At 42.8% G+C, this 16,694-nt stretch overlaps 3 protein-coding genes and 1 long non-coding RNA gene across 4 annotated transcripts; 2 read left to right on the top strand and 2 right to left on the bottom strand.

Moving 5' to 3' along the window:
* The first annotated feature begins 1,009 nt into the window (after positions 1-1,009).
* On the top strand, positions 1,010-2,821 carry LOC115692906 (uncharacterized). Its single transcript, XM_030619885.2, has one exon. The coding sequence runs from the start codon at positions 1,369-1,371 to the stop codon at positions 2,377-2,379; it is 1,011 nt and encodes a 336-aa protein (XP_030475745.1). The 5' UTR covers positions 1,010-1,368; the 3' UTR covers positions 2,380-2,821.
* A 1,487-nt stretch (positions 2,822-4,308) lies between these two features.
* LOC115692913 (eukaryotic translation initiation factor 5A-2) lies at positions 4,309-6,574 on the bottom strand. Its single transcript, XM_030619898.2, has 5 exons — positions 6,329-6,574; positions 5,225-5,347; positions 5,078-5,134; positions 4,916-4,990; positions 4,309-4,693 (listed from the first exon to the last, which is right to left on the bottom strand). Exons 1-5 carry the CDS (start codon positions 6,449-6,451, stop codon positions 4,592-4,594), a joined length of 480 nt encoding a protein of 159 aa, XP_030475758.1. The 5' UTR covers positions 6,452-6,574; the 3' UTR covers positions 4,309-4,591.
* A 705-nt stretch (positions 6,575-7,279) lies between these two features.
* LOC115690687 (uncharacterized protein At5g01610-like) lies at positions 7,280-9,004 on the bottom strand. Its single transcript, XM_030617127.2, has 3 exons — positions 8,781-9,004; positions 8,103-8,157; positions 7,280-7,845 (listed from the first exon to the last, which is right to left on the bottom strand). The coding sequence occupies exons 1-3, from the start codon at positions 8,865-8,867 to the stop codon at positions 7,463-7,465; spliced, it is 525 nt and encodes a 174-aa protein (XP_030472987.1). The 5' UTR covers positions 8,868-9,004; the 3' UTR covers positions 7,280-7,462.
* A 3,274-nt stretch (positions 9,005-12,278) lies between these two features.
* On the top strand, positions 12,279-14,159 carry LOC130138998 (uncharacterized). The gene is made up of 2 exons (XR_008817241.1): positions 12,279-12,712; positions 13,750-14,159. It is a non-coding gene; the product is annotated as an uncharacterized LOC130138998 (long non-coding RNA).
* The last annotated feature ends 2,535 nt before the right edge of the window (positions 14,160-16,694 follow it).

Raw genomic sequence — 16,694 nt, 5'->3', positions numbered from 1 at the left:
CATAAATACCGGTTTTTTTTTTTGGGCTAAAATTCATAAATACCAGTTGGGTCAACAGTTCTTGTGCCCCTTTGTTTTTTTTTTTTTTGGGTACCCCCTTCTTGTTAACCCATCTATTTTCCTACCAAATAAAACCATTACAAAACAAGCTGATTTCCCCCCCTTTTCTTCATTTCTACTATTGTAGTTGTCGGCGGCGCCGTCGTCGTCTATTTTTCTGTTTCGCTATTTCGTCACAATGCTTGATTGAAGAAGAAGCAAAGCCAAAATCGGATGGGTCTACGCCATCCTCATCTGCGTATTCCATTCGTTCCATTTCCCTTCATCTTCTATTATTCTTGAAGGCTAAGTATCCATCACTCCCCACAAGAGCTTGCAAAAACAGTTCAGAGCCATGGATGGACCCTCCACCCACTTTTGCATTGCGTACCCATCACATCACCCTCGCCTTGCAAAGAAGGCCACGACTTTTTTTTTTCTCTTTTAATTGCAAATTACTCCATAGCCAAACGTTTCCGCATATGAATCCATTAGTTCCTAGGGCCTGCTTGTTTAATGATGTTATCTAAACTCTCCCCGATCGATAATTTGCATCGTAGCATGAACGTCGCGTTCTTGCTATTTTAGGCTCGTTTTCTTGATGAGAACAACAAAGTGGGTCGATTAGAAAATGGAGATAAAATGGGAATTCAGGCTTCCCTCATGTCTTGCTGTATGCTGAACACGAGGATAGTGTGTACAAGCAACGTCGTGAAAAGAAAATAAACGGCTTGGAGAGAAGAACAGAAGAAGAGATGCCCTACAAGAAACAGCCGCCTCTAAAAGAATAACTTTGAAAGGGAAAGCCATGTTCTATTGACACCTTCTACTCAAAAGTTGGGTATACATGACCCGATCCGATCCGATCCGATCCGAACCGACCCCATGGGAAAAACAGGATGCAATTTTGAATGCCTGCCTCATTTTTTTTTTTTATATTTTATAGATTTTTTGGGGGGGACAACTTATAAAAGGGATTTTGTAGAGGAGATCTCAAAGACATAAACCTCAATGAGTCCAAGGAAGTCACCTTGTTACTTACAATCCCCCCAAAAAACTCCTACTCTTGCGGCTTTCGTTAGTTCCCAGTTGTTGGCCTATCTATTCCTCCAATGCACCAACCTAATCACCCACCATTAACACATACTACACAACCACAGAAGAGAGAGAGAGAGAGAGAGGCAAAATTACTTGAAAAGAGGAGGAAGCATGAAAAGCCTTGCAGGGCTCTCTTAAACGCCTTGAAACGCACACCACACCACCACCCATTTCATTTGACGCCTCTGTCCTAACTCCTCCCTGGAAGAGGCAACAGGAAGAAGAACGCCAATGGCCTCAGCAAGGAAGATCTTGAGAAGATCGATCCACACTTTCCTTCAAAACTACCACTACTTCACCTCTACATCTGCACTGCTTGCCCTGCCCTTCTCGGTCTCCATCCTCCTCTCGCAAGCCCTCGTTCCCGCCTCGTCGCCTCTCGCCCTGACGATACACTCCCGCCTCCGAGCCCTCTTCGACGCGGCTGGATTCCCGCCTTCCTCTGAATTCTTTGCCCTGCTTAACTTCAAGCTCTCGCAAACACTGTCCTCTTCGTTCCTCGCCCTCCCTTTCGCCCTCTCCTTCCTCCTCATCGCCAAGTCCTCCGTGATTCGGTCCCTCGCCGGCACGACGCCATCCGTCCCGTCCTCGCTCTCGTCATTCCTATCGATTTACAAGCCGCTCCTCGCCACTTACGTCTGCAACTGTCTCGTGATCCTCTCCGCCAACTCGACCGCCTTCTTCCTCCTCTTCTTCTCGTTCAACTGCCTCGGCGGAGCTCAGCCCGGTTCCTCGAATTACACCCTCCTGCTCTCGGCAGCCGGCGCGGTCCTCTACTCCATCATCTTAGCGCATGCTCTGGTGATATGCAACTTGGCACTGGTCTTATCAGGTATGGAGAGAACTGGCGGATTCGTTGCGATTCTAAAGGCGTGCGCCTTGATCAGGGGATCGACTTCAACTTCTCTTTCCCTGGCAGTGCCTGTGAATTTGGCCCTGGCCGGCACGGAAGCATTGTTTCAATTCCGGGTCATGAGGGCTTACGGCGTGAAGAACGGGCCAATATTTCCAGTGGCCATGGAGGGGTGGTTCATTGCCTATTTATATTCGATACTCATCGTTCTCGACACAGTCCTCACCTGCATTTTCTTCAAAAGCTGCAAGAAGAGTTCCATCATCCCACGCAGCGAAGATCAATGCTACTTCCGGATTAAAATCGGAGACTTCGACAACGGCGACATCAAAACTCCCGAGAACCTGAAGAGTTCAGAGTCAGGACAGTTGCTGAAGTCGGAGTTTTGAGGGGCCAGAGAGGGAATTTCCTTCTTGCTTGTACATTTCCGCCGACACGCGATATACGTAAATCAGAAGAATAAACATATAGGGCCTGAGAGACATGCTTTTTTTTTTTTTTTGTTGCTAGAAGAGAGAAATCAGGCAAACAGTCAGGATCATCAAGACATGAAAAGATCCAACTTGTACCCTGCATAGGAAGCCTAGGGCTTAAACCAGAGAGATCTACATGTGGAGGAGCCACCAGAAGCAGAGATTCTTTAGCTACATTTCACGTTGTTTCGCCTATGTCTGACATGGCTATTACCTTGGAGAAATAGGGTTGCTACTTCTCAGGAATGTGTCTTGGACGTTTGGTCTTGCTGGGTTTGTAATTGAGTGAACACCAAGCAGCACTTTGATTAACAATTGACCAAAATCATAAATGCACAAAGAATTCAGTTTTTTCTTTGTTGGGTTAAGACTTGCTCCAATTTTTACTAGCTATTGACAAGAAAACAAGCCTGTAAGGTGTGGCCATTTGAGAAACAAAATTATGGGAGTTGTTATGCAAGCTCCACTCAACCACCAATCATGCTCTAAAGGGACAAGAAAAGGCAATAAGAAGGACGTCTATTTTGCAAAATCAAGCAATTTTCAAGGATCAGTTCCATAGGATTATGAGAATTCCTCAAACCATATCAAATATATATACATAGACATTTCAAATGAGAACCAACTCAAATCGTAACCTTTTAAGTTTTCAAAATGAAGCAAATACTCGCATGTAGTTTGATTTGAACTCTTCAGTCTCATTTCAGAAAAGCTACAGTTACCAATCTGTTCTCAAGAGCAAACCACCACCCATTTCTAAATCTAATTATCTAAATGTGTCCATGGAAAATTCCTGTAGGTGAATTGCTTATGGAATGTTAACCGTTAAAAGACATGCAAAGTGGGATCGATGAGTTTCCTCGTAAACGATGATGGAACACGACATCAATACCTCGCACTGATCAAAACCGGCATTTAGCAACAGCTTAAACAGACGATTCCGGCTAAAACAACAGCAAAATACAAACAAGAAAGACACGCATTGGCCAGGGGAAAATTGATTGTTGTGCTGTATGAGAAACATATATTCAACTGAATGATATTATATATAACTACAATATACTATCCATTAAATAAGAAATACATGTATACCTAGTGTCTCGTATTCTCCGTCTCTTACCTACCTTGTAGTTGTTACCAAGCTGTTCAGCTTGACCGTGACCAAGAAAAATTACTAAAGTCCAAGTAGGTAATAAAAGAGCCAGCCCTTTTTTTTTTTAAGGTTATAATTGATAAAAAAAGTTAAACCTGCATATAACAGCACAAAGTGAATGGATGAAATGCAATACAGTACCCAAAAGCAAACCGTTCCCTCTCGCATAACTATCATGTTGCACTCCATACATTGGCTAATCAATGTATAAGAATTTCGTTGGCTTAGTGAACTACTCCATCCCTCAAGATAAAGCCAGAATCGGGCTTATATTGATCCTCTAATTAAAGCCTTGACTTTCTGCAGCTATATAAATATAGAACTACAAAAACATTCGGTTGCCAAATGCATTTCACCAGAATACAGAGGATAGAATGTGTTGCCTTAAAAGGATGACAAGAACATATTAATTTCTTAGTGCCTTTTCGGGTTGCACCCAGAAAGAAAAGTAAAGATTAACCCAGCCACAGGCAGCACACATCTATTAAAGTGTTGCTCGGGAAAAAACAATCTCTACGCTAGGGACGCGGTCCAGTGGTAAGGGAATGGGGTGGTGGGGACGCTAATATCATAAATGCGGGGTTTGACTCCCGTGCTCTGCAAAGAGGCAGAGCAAAAGCCCGAGAGAGGAGAGTCAAAGACAGGATACACTAAAAAGAATAACAATCTCCGGCTCTAAATGAGTGAAGCAGTTGAAAAGAACCATGAAAATAGATGAAAGTGCAACAATTAACCAAAGTTTGTTTACACTCTTTGGCAGATTTGCCCATCTTGTTACAGATGGTCATCAGCTGAATAGTAACCCGACCCAATGCAGTCCAAAGCAGAGTATTAAATCTAGTACAGGTCTCACCTCAAATACACTTCCACAACCAGAACCCAAAAGAATATATCACCTTAAAATAGTATCTATAACATGTTTGGCAAAATTTGCTGGAATCGATAAATTAAAGTACGAAGAGCACCATGCTGCTATTACTTCGGGCCAACGTCCTTAAGAGCACAGATCTGTTCCTCTCCCATTGAACACATCACAGACACCACCAGGTCCTTTCCATCAGCAAAACCATCCTTGATCTGCAAAAACCAGTAGAATTACTTGAGCTCAGCACAGATTTTCCATCGCAAGAACAAACAAACAGAGATGTAGATGATAATCTCCCATTGCTTAGATAACATAGATTAGTAAGAAGATATTTCAATCTTGCATTAACGCAGTGTTTGCACTGCTCACTGCTATCTAGCTTAAACTAGTGAAGAAACTTAGATTGGGTAGTCCTCATACACTAATTAACTAACCTGAGACAGCAAATTGTCATCAGTTGGGAGCCTCAGGTCATCCTTGGTGTTCCCATTTTCAGTTAGCAGACTCACCTGAAGAAAGAAATCTAGTCAATGCCTCTTGCAAAATCAAAGCAAACCAAATTAATAATGGTAGGGGGAAACCAAGGTAGCTCATACAAATCCATCCTCAGAGATGTCAATAAGCTGGTAGTCAGTACGAGTGACATGGGGAACCTGCAAGATGCAAAAAGCTATGAGCCCCCTCTTTAAAAAAAGTAGCAAAACAACCAAGTTACCTGATAGAGGGAATGTTTAGACACGTACATCACAGTTATGGGATGAGGGGACAATATCTTCGAGCTTCTTTCCATTGAAAATGTCAATTGCAACAAAGTGGCACTTGGCATGACCATGCTTCCCAGTCTTAGATGTGGAAACTTCAACAACCTTCAAGGTAAGAAAATGGTTTCACCCCAGAGACCAATGCATGCAGCCATAAATCTACCATAAAGCAAAGTGCAAGAATATAGCGGAAAAGTGCTCCCAAGGGATCTCAAGGAGTGATGATTTGTGCTTTTATCATGTATAAATTATCACTTAACATTGACATGATCCACCAGCAACAGACGAAATGTAGACACACTAGAAGAGAGAGCTAGCTACACAACAAATGAACACTCTGTAATTTACACTCCGATAACATGGTTCCAGACGAATATTACACATCCACTGAAAAGAGCACCATCCAGTGAGCAATAATCAGGCTGGACATGAAAGGATTTCTTCCGAAATCACACAGCAGATCAAAGAGAAAAAGGAAAAGCAACTAACAGAAGAACAGACCAAGGGACACAAAAGGGACAGCAGTGTTACCAACAACAAGAGTCCCGAACACTTGATCGCGCCGTGTCGTGACCATGTAAATATCAAATGAATCCAGATGCAAATTTAGTACGAATCGCAAACAGAAGTCCACACCAGCAAGTGACTCACGACTAAGATTAACTGACAGCACCCCACCAGTAAGGGACAGATCCCATTTCCCTCGAATTTCAGGCACGACACATACGCATATTCATCGAACCTCGGCGTTCACTTCAGAAAAAAAAAACAAAAAACCCACCAAATCCCGCGAGATAACGACAATTAGCCAACAAGTGTAGAAATCGACTCGCAAGAACATCATCGCATCTCCAGCACCAGCGCAGAAAATCCAACAACAGTCAACTAGCGAGGCTTAAGAAGCCAAACGGATCTCGATCGGAATCACCAGAAGAAACAAGAAAAAAATGACCAGGCCCTATCGAAAGCCACACTCGCACGAAGCAGAAAAACCTCCCGATCCATCGCATCCCCTAGATCCCGCATCGCGGCACGAGCAAGCAGGCGCCAGTCCGATAAACCTAGAGACGGGCGCAAACGACTTACCTTGCAGGGACGCCCCTTGATGACGATGTACCCGTTCTTGCGGATCGTGCCGGCCTGCTGCGGGTAGGTCTTGGAGGCTCCGGCGTCGGCCTTGGACTCGAAGTGGTGCTCCTCGTCCGACATGGCGGGCGACGACGCGGCGGCGGCGGCGGCGGCGGCTGATCGGCGGCGAGTTCGGGGCTCGGCGGTACCGGCGCGTCGTTCGCGGAGCCCGAGACGATGGCGAGACAGAGAGAGAGAGAGAGAGAGGAGAGAGAAAGGGAAGGGGGAGGGGCTTTTATATGTATGCGTTAAAATCGTACGGCTTTTCTAAGGTTGATCGGGACGCGCTAGGGTTTCATCCGGGGGAGGGGATCGGTGGGGCCCGATTGGTTTTGGACCGTTGGATCGGGTTCCGAGAGTCGTGATCGGACGAAGGACAAGAGAAGAGGTGGGGGTTTGGCGTGTTCTGGACGCTAGAGATTTGATCTTTTATGCTTATCAAGAGTCAATTTCGTGTATTATTATTACTTGATAAGCGTATCGCCCAAAGAATGGTATAGTTTATCCAAAAAAAGAAAAAAAATAATGACACAAAGGACATCTGAATTTTAATCTAATGTGTAATATGATTTTTAAATTTTTAATTTATTTAATTCAATTCATAAATTTTAGCTTAATGTTTAATGTGGTCTTATAACTTTTATACATATTCAATATGGTCCCTAAATCTTTGATATAATATTCAATATAATCTTTGAACTTTATGAAACTGTTCAATGTAATTTCTGAACTGAATTAATAAAAAGACCACATTGAACATTTTCATGGACTAAATTGAACATGTATCAGATATTCAGGGACCACATTGAATATTAGGCTAAAGTTTAGGGACCGCATTACATATTGGGTTAAAGTTTAGGGACCGTATCAAATAAATTAAAAGTTTAGGGATCATATTGCATATTGACCTAAAGTTCAGGGACTATTTGTGCCATTTTTTCCTTATCAAATGGGGCCAAGTATTCACAATCTTCAAATCATCTGTCGCAAATGACAAATTTTGTAATCTGTACAAGTAGATGAAATTAACGAAAACTGACGATCAATCCACTATGCTCAGCCATTTTACTGCGCGGTTCGACCGGAAGAATCTTAGAACTCGTCGACTCGAACAGCATCGCGGGCCATTTCGTACGCGTCCCTAGGCCGCGACTTCTTGACGCCCCCAGCCGTGAACCAGATCTTGTCGGACTTGTGGCTCTCGACGGCCACGCCGGCGATCTTCACCCACACCAGGACCTTGGTCTTCATGCCTTCAATCCCGGCGAGCTTCCCACGGGAAAGGGTCCCCTTGACGCGGCTCGCGTACCTCACGATGGACCCGTCCTTGAAGCTGGCTTCGCAGGCGGAGGGCATGTAGACAACGAGCTTCGACCTGGACGCGTCGAGCTCGTAGCACGTGATGTTCTGAGGGAAGAGGCCCGGGGGGAGGTTGTGCTCTCGGAGGAGATCCGGCAGCGCTTTCGGCGGCTTGCCTGATCGAGGGAACGAGCAAAAGGCATCAGCAAGGGAACAGCAGATGCAGGGCTTCTTGAAACTCTCTTGTTAGATTCAAGAAAACAGTCTGTACAATATCTGTCAAGGACTAAGAGTTCCAACCAAAATTGATCTGGGCGAAATTCAAGAATCAATCACACAGATGCAACAAGAATGCAGCAGCAAAACGTACCTGACCTGACCCAGTTATTGTCACTGTTCTATTGCAATAGCCAAAGTGAAAACAGTTCAGTACCTTTCAATTTGTTGATGACCCACTTCGCCTTCTCCTCGACCGTGCCCGATATAGACTGGACACACGCGCGCATTAACAAGAAAGAGCGTCAGGACATAAATATGATGGGTTAATGAAAGACGCGGTCTTATCGGGTTTTTCGGGATTGAATAACCCTCTGTCTATGCCTGAAAATGTTTGAACATATTTCGCTTATGATTGTCCAGTGACTCTTCGGACTGCCCTCTTCGCAACTGGTGCAAGAAGAGAGCACTCTCGAGTAAACTGACTGAGAAATCAGGCAAGTACTCGAGAGCCAAAGCTAGTGGTATGCAGAGAGGCAAGACACAAAACAAAGGCACTTCAAAGTGTAACTAGCAGTATGCAGAGAGAGGAATGGCATAAAACATCAGATCTATAATGACTTAAAGCGAACTACATATGTTTGCAGTTCATGCATATCAGCCCGACCCCCTTATGCAACCATACCAAGAATAACAATCAGGACACGAAACAACCTTAATGAACAAGAAAGCTATTTGTCGAGCCATTACCAATATGCACACAACTACCATATGCTAAGAAACCATTGCAGACATTCTTATTATAGGTTCATGGAACAACAAGATCTACCAAACCAGATCAATGCAGATGTGATTAAAACGGAAAGTTCTTGAATGATTGTGAATGTGTTCGTACCGAGAGGTCGCCCGCGATGTTGGAGAACTCTTGCTTGGCTTTTTTGGCTATCCAAAAGCTCCCAACCTTGGTCATTGCTTTCTCCATTTCCTCTGTGTCTTAACTCACTGGGAGAGGACAAAAGAAGAAGAAGCTCTCAGGCCAAAACCGCACCTCCTAAAAATCTCTCACTTTAATGTGCCACCAAATGACATTCTAACCACTTGCCATAATCAACTAAAAATGAGTGCCCCACTGATTTTCATTTGTTACGTTACGTTCTGGATCAAAAGACCTTGATGGGGCGACAAAGCATTTCCAATTCAAATGTATTTTAATCTATCTCCCTTGCATATGATTTTGGCACTTGTTCCCTCACTGTTCGTAAATACCACCATAGATTTCAATAAGGTCACCGACACTTGTCAATGCATTATGCATACGACACGAATCGAGACATCACACTAAAGCGGAGGAGGTATGCATCCTTTGGCTCACATAATCCTTAGCTTCGGTGATCTTGAGAGGCACGTTTTCTGTTTAATGGGCATACTTGTTCCATTTATTTCCTCCAGCAGGTCACACGGCTTGGAGTTTGTCTGCCGAGTTGGTGGAGTGTCCCTTATCCCCCGTTAATTGCACTGTTGGGTCCAAGTCTTAAGAAGACTTCGTTTATACTTTAGGTATAATTTAAGACAGTGATGACAGCATTTAATTATGGTAGTATGGACTGCTACAGCACACCTAAAACGTCCTTACACTTTTCATCTTTTACCTAAAAACTGGTAAAAATCTTTTGGGTGACTCCAAATTTTCATGCTTATGTGTTTTTTTGTGATTTTAGGTGGGTAGATGTTATACTGAATATTACTAATTTAATTGAATATTTTATAGCGGGTGCGAGACACTTACTATAACTCTAAGGAAAAGTCAATAGCACTTAGCCCTGTTCATCACCTTTTTACTAGGTGATAAAAAGAAGGCCGAAGATGAAACCCGGAATCGAATCAAAGGGCCACAAATTTTCCCTTCAGTAACGAAGGGGTCATTGCGATGAAGAGATCATTTTGCCATTCACGAAGAATGGGGCCAAGAATGGTTTTTCTTAGAAGGCGTGAAGGGTTGAGACTTGACATCATATTGCCCCTTAAAAGGCGTTATCGTAAGTTTAAATCCCGACATATGTAATTCCTTAGTGAGCACCTACTATACGATTGCGCTAAGATGGGATGGTAGTGATCCGATACAATTAGTTGGGTAGTTTAAAAAAGGAAAAATTGTCCAAAAAGCTATAAACCTTTTAATTGTACCAATTGAGATTTAAACATTTTCACATTTTGCCAATTGAGTCAATCTAATCAATTTTGGCTAGGAATCGCTAATGTGGACATTAGCCGTCCTATATGGCACGGCCGACATTGACATAGACCATTATAAATAATATTTTAATATTTTTGGAATATTTTATTGATTTTTTTCCTTTTCTTTGTTTTTATTCCCCAACTTGTCGGCCAAAGGTGATGGCGTTGTTGGTCCTTGCCTAGATTGAGGCGAGGGCCACGACGTCCTTGTTGGCCACAGGTGATGGGCTTGTGACCCTCGCCTGGGTTGGGCAAGGATTGCTAGCCCTCGCTGGCCGACCATCTCTGGCCACAGTTGGGGAAGAAAAACAAAGAAAAGAAAAAAAAAAGGAAAAATAAAAAATTTGAAAGAAATTACTAAATATTGATCACGTCAACGCCGGCTGTACCACGTGGGATGGCCAGCAGCAATTTCCGGTCAAAATCGGCCGGATGGACTCAATTGATAAAGCGTGAAAACGTTTATATCTCAATTGTCACAATTAAAAGGTTTATGACTGAATTGGCAAAAGTGCAATAGATTTAGGACTTTTTGGACAATTTTCCCATTTGAAAGATAAAAGACAGGCAATATTAGCAAAAGCAAAGGGGGTGCAAAACACATACATTCTTCGAGGATTGAACTTCTCGTTCAGATTACGTACTTGAAGACTTGGCCTTGTTTTCTTCCTTTCTTCTTTCGCATCTCTCTTTTGGACCAGGATGCGATCTCCTCTTAGACAACCAGAGATTAGATCAACTGAGTTTTTTCTTGCGCCTCAATGTTAAAGCCCATCTCATCGGCTGGCTCGAAGTTTCATATTCACCACACTTTTCACGCATTTACCATTTTTGCGTACCTTATTTTTTAGGAAAAATACCACAAAAAATCCCAAACTATGTCACTTGTGACAAATTTACCCTGAACTTTTTTCTGTGATACGAAAAATCCCAAACTATGCCACTTATAACACATTTACCCCACAATACTTTGACCCATGAGCATTTTCATCTTTTTCCTTTTTCTGTTTTTTTTTCCTTTTTTTTTCTTTTCTTCTCCAGCAAGGGCAGCCCTTGCCAGCGTCGGGCGAGGGTCGCCCTCGCCTTGGCGGGCGAGGGCAGCCTCGCCCGACTCAGGCGAGGGCTGCCATTGCCGGATCTGGCGAGGGCAACCCTTGCCCGATGCCGGCGAGGGTTGCCCTCGCCAAATCCGGCGAGGGCAACCCTCGCCCGACGCCGGCGAGGGCTGCCCTTGCCGGAGAAGAAAAGAAAAAAAAAGGAAAAAGGAAAAAGACGAAAATGCCCATGGGCCAAAGTATTGTGGGGTAAATGTGTCACAAGTGGCATAGTTTAGGGTTTTTCGTGTCACAAAAAAAAGTTCAAGGTAAATTTATCACAAGTGGTATAGTTTGGGATTTTTTGTATCACAAAAAAAAGTTCAGGGTAAATTTGCCATAAGTGGCATAATTTGGGGTTTTTGATGGTATTTTCTCTATTTTTTAAAGGGTCAAATTGAACCTTAAGCTTTCGAATTAAACTCCAGATTAGACATGCTATCGGTTAAGCTTATTGTTCTATCTACTACTTTTCAATTATTTTTCGAAAAAAGAAAACCCTTACTTATCACGAAGAATTGTAATCTTTCTCTCCATATAAATATCAGCTCATCATCGTCAACCTCCACGTCGTTGTTTGTTTCCTCTCTCTTTCCACTATTTGGGAATCCTACCTCCTCTGGATAGTACCCACGTGGCAGAGTTAGTGAAGTTGAGCTTCGACTTGCCGAGGAGCTCGACCCTATGCAAGCTCGTCGCTATTGCCGTCTCAAACCTCACGGGTGGTGGGGTGTAGAGAGAGAGAGAGGGAGAGAGAGAGTTGTTGCGGAAGTAACCGATCGAACAGTAAAATATACAGAACAAAAAAATAAATCGAATATCAGATTTACGTGATTTGACCAATGTGACCTACATCCACGAGTATAACAACAAAAAGTTTCATTAAAGATCAATCGATATAACGAAGACAACTCAAGTGATCCAAAGAGTCACTCGAACACTTTTAGTATTTCTCAGTCTTCAATTACATCTAATTAGGAGTGTCAACATAACCTGCGCCGGCTCGGCCCGACTCGCGCCGACCCTATCCATTCCTAAAATTTAGGGTATTTTAGGGTCGGGCTTTAGTTTTCTTCGAATATGGCCCTAAAATTTGGGGTATTATTAGGGTTTGGGTATTTTAGGGTCGGCCCATTGACACTCTGGGCCGACCCATCTCCCTCTCTCAGTCTCTCTTCCCTTCTCTCTCCCCTCTCTTCTCTGGCGCGCTACGCAGAGCGTGAAGAAAAAACCTAGATCTCTCTCCGATCGGCGACGAAACCGATCGCTTCCCTTTGTCGTGAGCCTCAGCAGCCGAGCAAGCAGGTGAGCGATATCTCTCCGCCGTGAAGCCGTCGCAGCTGCTCGTGTATATGGAACGGTCTGCGCGCTGAGGACCGGATCCGGGGGCGGCAAAGTCCGGAGTTGGGAGGCGCTGGGCTCGGACATCGTACGGAGGCCGATTGTGTGGCCAGCGAAGGATTTGGCCAGTGATTCGGTGGCCGCGCGAGCTCTGACGGTGAGTTTGAACTGCTGGGGTTGGTTGGGCTCGTTGTGTGTTTCGCGTTCTTGTTCGACCCGCGGCTGTGGAGTTGATGATTGTTTCGAAAGAGTTCTCGGAGCATGTTTCGTGGGTATGGAGGTCGTCGTTTGGTTTTCATTTTTTTTTTAACCTTAGAATTCTTGGGTCATGAAATTCTGTCTTCGTTTTGCGCGTTGAATGCGACCTGAGCTTGTCTTGCTGTTTCTGTCCGCGGTGCTGTTTGAGTTCGAGGTTGGTTTGGCATTTGCAAGGTGACTAGATCCTCCGGTTCTCGTGTTTGGTAACGAACGAGAGTTCCAGAAAACGGAATCGCTTTGTTGCGATTGTGCTCTTGCTTTGCCATAAGCTGGATTTTGTCGGGAATTTCCGGGTTTATTAAGGATGGGTCGGTTGAAGTTCATGAGAAATGATGAATTTGTTCTCCGTGGAGATGGGTTTGTTTTCTTGGAGCATCTGTGTTTTTTGATGCTGTTTGAATTGTGGCCTGAGATGGGATGGCTTCACGCGTCTGTTGCTTTGGGTCGATTCTTGCATATGTTTAGTTTTCTTGGACTACTACAGTTTTAACAGAAGTATGGTAAAACTATTTAAATAGCTGGTAAACTATCCCTTTATATTTTTACTACATAGTGTTTGGGTGAAGAATGAATCACAATTAAGGGAACCTCATGGAAAAGAGGAGGGCAATGAACCAAGTATATGGATTCCTCAGCATATCCCTTTATAGTTTTTACATTTTCCAATGAAGTTTTCACCAACTAGCAGATTGTTCCTTCTACATCCTGATAGATTTCTACATGGGTAGGTATGTATTGCTGTGTATTTACTGCCTACATTTAGCTTGAGGTTATTGAAATAACGAAATCAATAACAATCTCATTATTATTCTCCAGTCATTTTCAACACGCATGAGCATGTGAATATTCCTTTTTGAGGTCTGTGTTCTCCTGCTGTTTTGTGTTAGTTTAACTGAGCATGTCCTGCTTGGAGATTAACATTTTCCTGTCATGTAGAATGGCAGGTTTTGTACACGACCCAAGTAACTCAAGAGGCCAAGAAATACCACGATGGTTTTTTGCAGCTTGAAGTTCGCGGATCCTTAGGGCGGCCGGTCATTCCAAAGCACTTTCAAGGACGCTTTCATCCTCAAGCAACTGTTTTTTCATTAAACTTCGCTGGCCACTTTGTTTGCTGATCCAACATGATGCACTTCTGTTTTTTGGATAGTGGCTCATTATGTGCTCCAACTATCACACTAATTCAAGTGCATTTCACTACCCAAAAAAGTTCAAAGGCCTTTCACACCCCTTATTTATAGTTCCTGGAATTACTTTTCTGCTCATTGTTTTCTTCCCCTTGGATCATTCAGGTCACACTGTATGATGCTAGCAGGAAAGTCTTGTTGAATAAATTTCTCAGGAAAGATGAAGTATTGGGAACTGGAAAATCGCTGGTAGTTGATTCTCACTTGGTCGATATTGGGGAGCATGTAGTAAAAGAAAAGGTACCAATGGGTTTGAATGATCGTGAACCATGTCACGCCGCTGGAGAAATGGGGACAGGCCATGGGGAGGTGGATGGTGCTAAAGTTGATCAATCAATCCTGGGAGGTCGCAGCATTATTGATTCATCCAATGCTATTCAGATGTTTCAATAACTTTATTGTATTCAGTTGTAGTTTTCCTTAATGCATCCTGTTTGTCTAGCTATGTCCTAGTGAATTACTGAGGGTTGTTTACGTGGAACTGTGGGTATTAAGATGTTACTATCTGCGCGAAAGCGAAAAAAAAAAAAAAAAAACCCCCCCCCCGGCCCGGCCCGGCCCGGGCCTTGGGGTGTACGGTGAACAGGGTCTTGGGTGGGTCTGGGCGGGTCAAGCATGACCCTGTAGGTTTCGGATCGGGTCGGGTATCAAGAAAGCCCGACCCGATCCGACCCATTGACACCCCTACATCTAATAACTCATACAATATTTAGTCCAATAATTGCTCATGAAATAATATTTCAATATCACGAAGGAATTAACAAAATCTCTCGGCCAAATCACTGGTACTTTTTTTCTCCAATCTCACACACGAAGAAGACACCGAGATGTACTTACCCACAGCCCAAGCTTATCAACAACGGTGCCAAAATTAACGCATGACCAAAATATATATACATATATATACAAAACCGTCTTAACCTTTGCCGACTCAAAGGATTTTCGTTCCAACATTTTGAACCTCCCCACTTTTCTTTGGAAATCTTTTTATGGTTTATGCATCAAAATATACAAGAAGGCGAGATAATTATGTTGATGTGATAGCTGGATCTTTAACAGTCATATAAGGGACATAAGTCGGCCATGCATGAGAAAAATTGATATTAAGGACTCAAAAACTTTTGAATGGGCAAAGACATCGTGCGAGCGTCCGGATAGGATTTGGGACAAAATTTGAGAGCAATTTGGGGAAGATCTCAAATAAGGTTCTTCAGATTTGGGAGAGATTGAGCGAGAGAGCAATCGAGGAATTTGGAAAAAGAAAGAGCGAGCGAAGCCGTTTTGATATCTTCAGGGGACTTTTTTTAATATGAAACGGCATCGTTTTTATCTCGACGTCCACCTCAACGTCACCCATGTCACATAGGCTAGCTGGCATTGATTGGGTATCCACGTAAGCATTATTTCAAGCGGAATTGATCGGGATGACTAAATTGATAAATTGTCAAAAGGTTTACGACAAAACTGGCAAAATTACAAAGTTTAGGACTAATTGGCCACCGCACAATAGGTTTATGATTTTTTGGACAATTTTACTTAATTTTATTTCTTAATGGAAACACATTTAGAAAAACCATAGATAAGGAAGGTATTTTTCGAATTTTTCGCACGTCACACAATTAGTGACCTAATCGAAATTTTCATAAATGTCGTCCAAAATCCAGGTGAACCAATAATTATCTTAATTTACTAAATATTATCAATTAATGTAGAAAATTCCGGATGTGACGGGATGCCTAACATGTAGTGTTTTTTTATGTGAGGACTAGAGATGCAAGAGTGTCGTAGTGTTTTTACTTATGCGGATGATACTCACTTGTAATCTTTTGTCTATGTGAGGGTTAGCTTACCCACAGGTGTGATTTTGTATGCATAATTCGGAATTCGGGCACTATTTCCCGCCGACCATCAAACTAATGCATTAGATATTCACACGCACAAACAAATATTACTAGTCGGAACTCGTAAACCTCATACCAACTTACCAAGCATGTCGTTTGGCGAGAGCAAATGGTTCAGCCAAAAAAAAAAGAGATAAAAGAAAGGAGAATTTTATTAACGAATATCCTGAAACTTATTGAACATATTTCACGAAAATTTTTTCGTTAGTTGTAATGCACTTGTTGGTTGCTTTAAAAAAGTCCCGAGCTAGAGATTTGGTGCTACTTTGGGCAATGAATATATCTTAGTTGGCCCAAATAAATTTTTGGGTTAAATTTTTTATTGAAGATAGGTTCAATAAGATATGTTGATTGGTCATATTAGAGCTACCATTTTGGTGATCCCCTAGATGATAGATATCGGGTTTCTATTACACATCATGCAAGTGGTATCAGAACCAATGGCTGATTGGTGGGCCCCGAATATATTTTTGTGTCTGACGCAATATCTCGAGCAAGAAATTGCAGTGACCATGGCAGTTGTTGAGGCCATCATGATTGATCTTTTGGAGAGACCGTTAGTGAATACGTATCCAACTGGATACGTTGACGAGCTCGGATTTGAGTTCTCTCTTGACAATCTCCTCTGTCGAAAGTAATTGAGCTTTCGTTATGCAACCCAACACTCTTTATAAAGTATCAATTACAAATTTCATGAGATAATAATTGAAAACTACAGCTTTCCATCATTTGTCTGTGTAAAAGGATCTGATACACCCTATATATATAAAGCCACAACAAAGTGCACCTATAA

The sequence above is a fragment of the Syzygium oleosum genome, unplaced genomic scaffold (genome assembly GCF_021117445.2).
Source record: "Syzygium oleosum isolate NSW1041296 unplaced genomic scaffold, Sole_v2.1 Sole_v2.09, whole genome shotgun sequence".
Classification (NCBI taxonomy): domain Eukaryota; kingdom Viridiplantae; phylum Streptophyta; class Magnoliopsida; order Myrtales; family Myrtaceae; genus Syzygium; species Syzygium oleosum.
The sequence above is the reverse complement of the archived record's forward strand: the minus strand, read 5'-3'. Positions and strand labels throughout refer to the sequence as shown.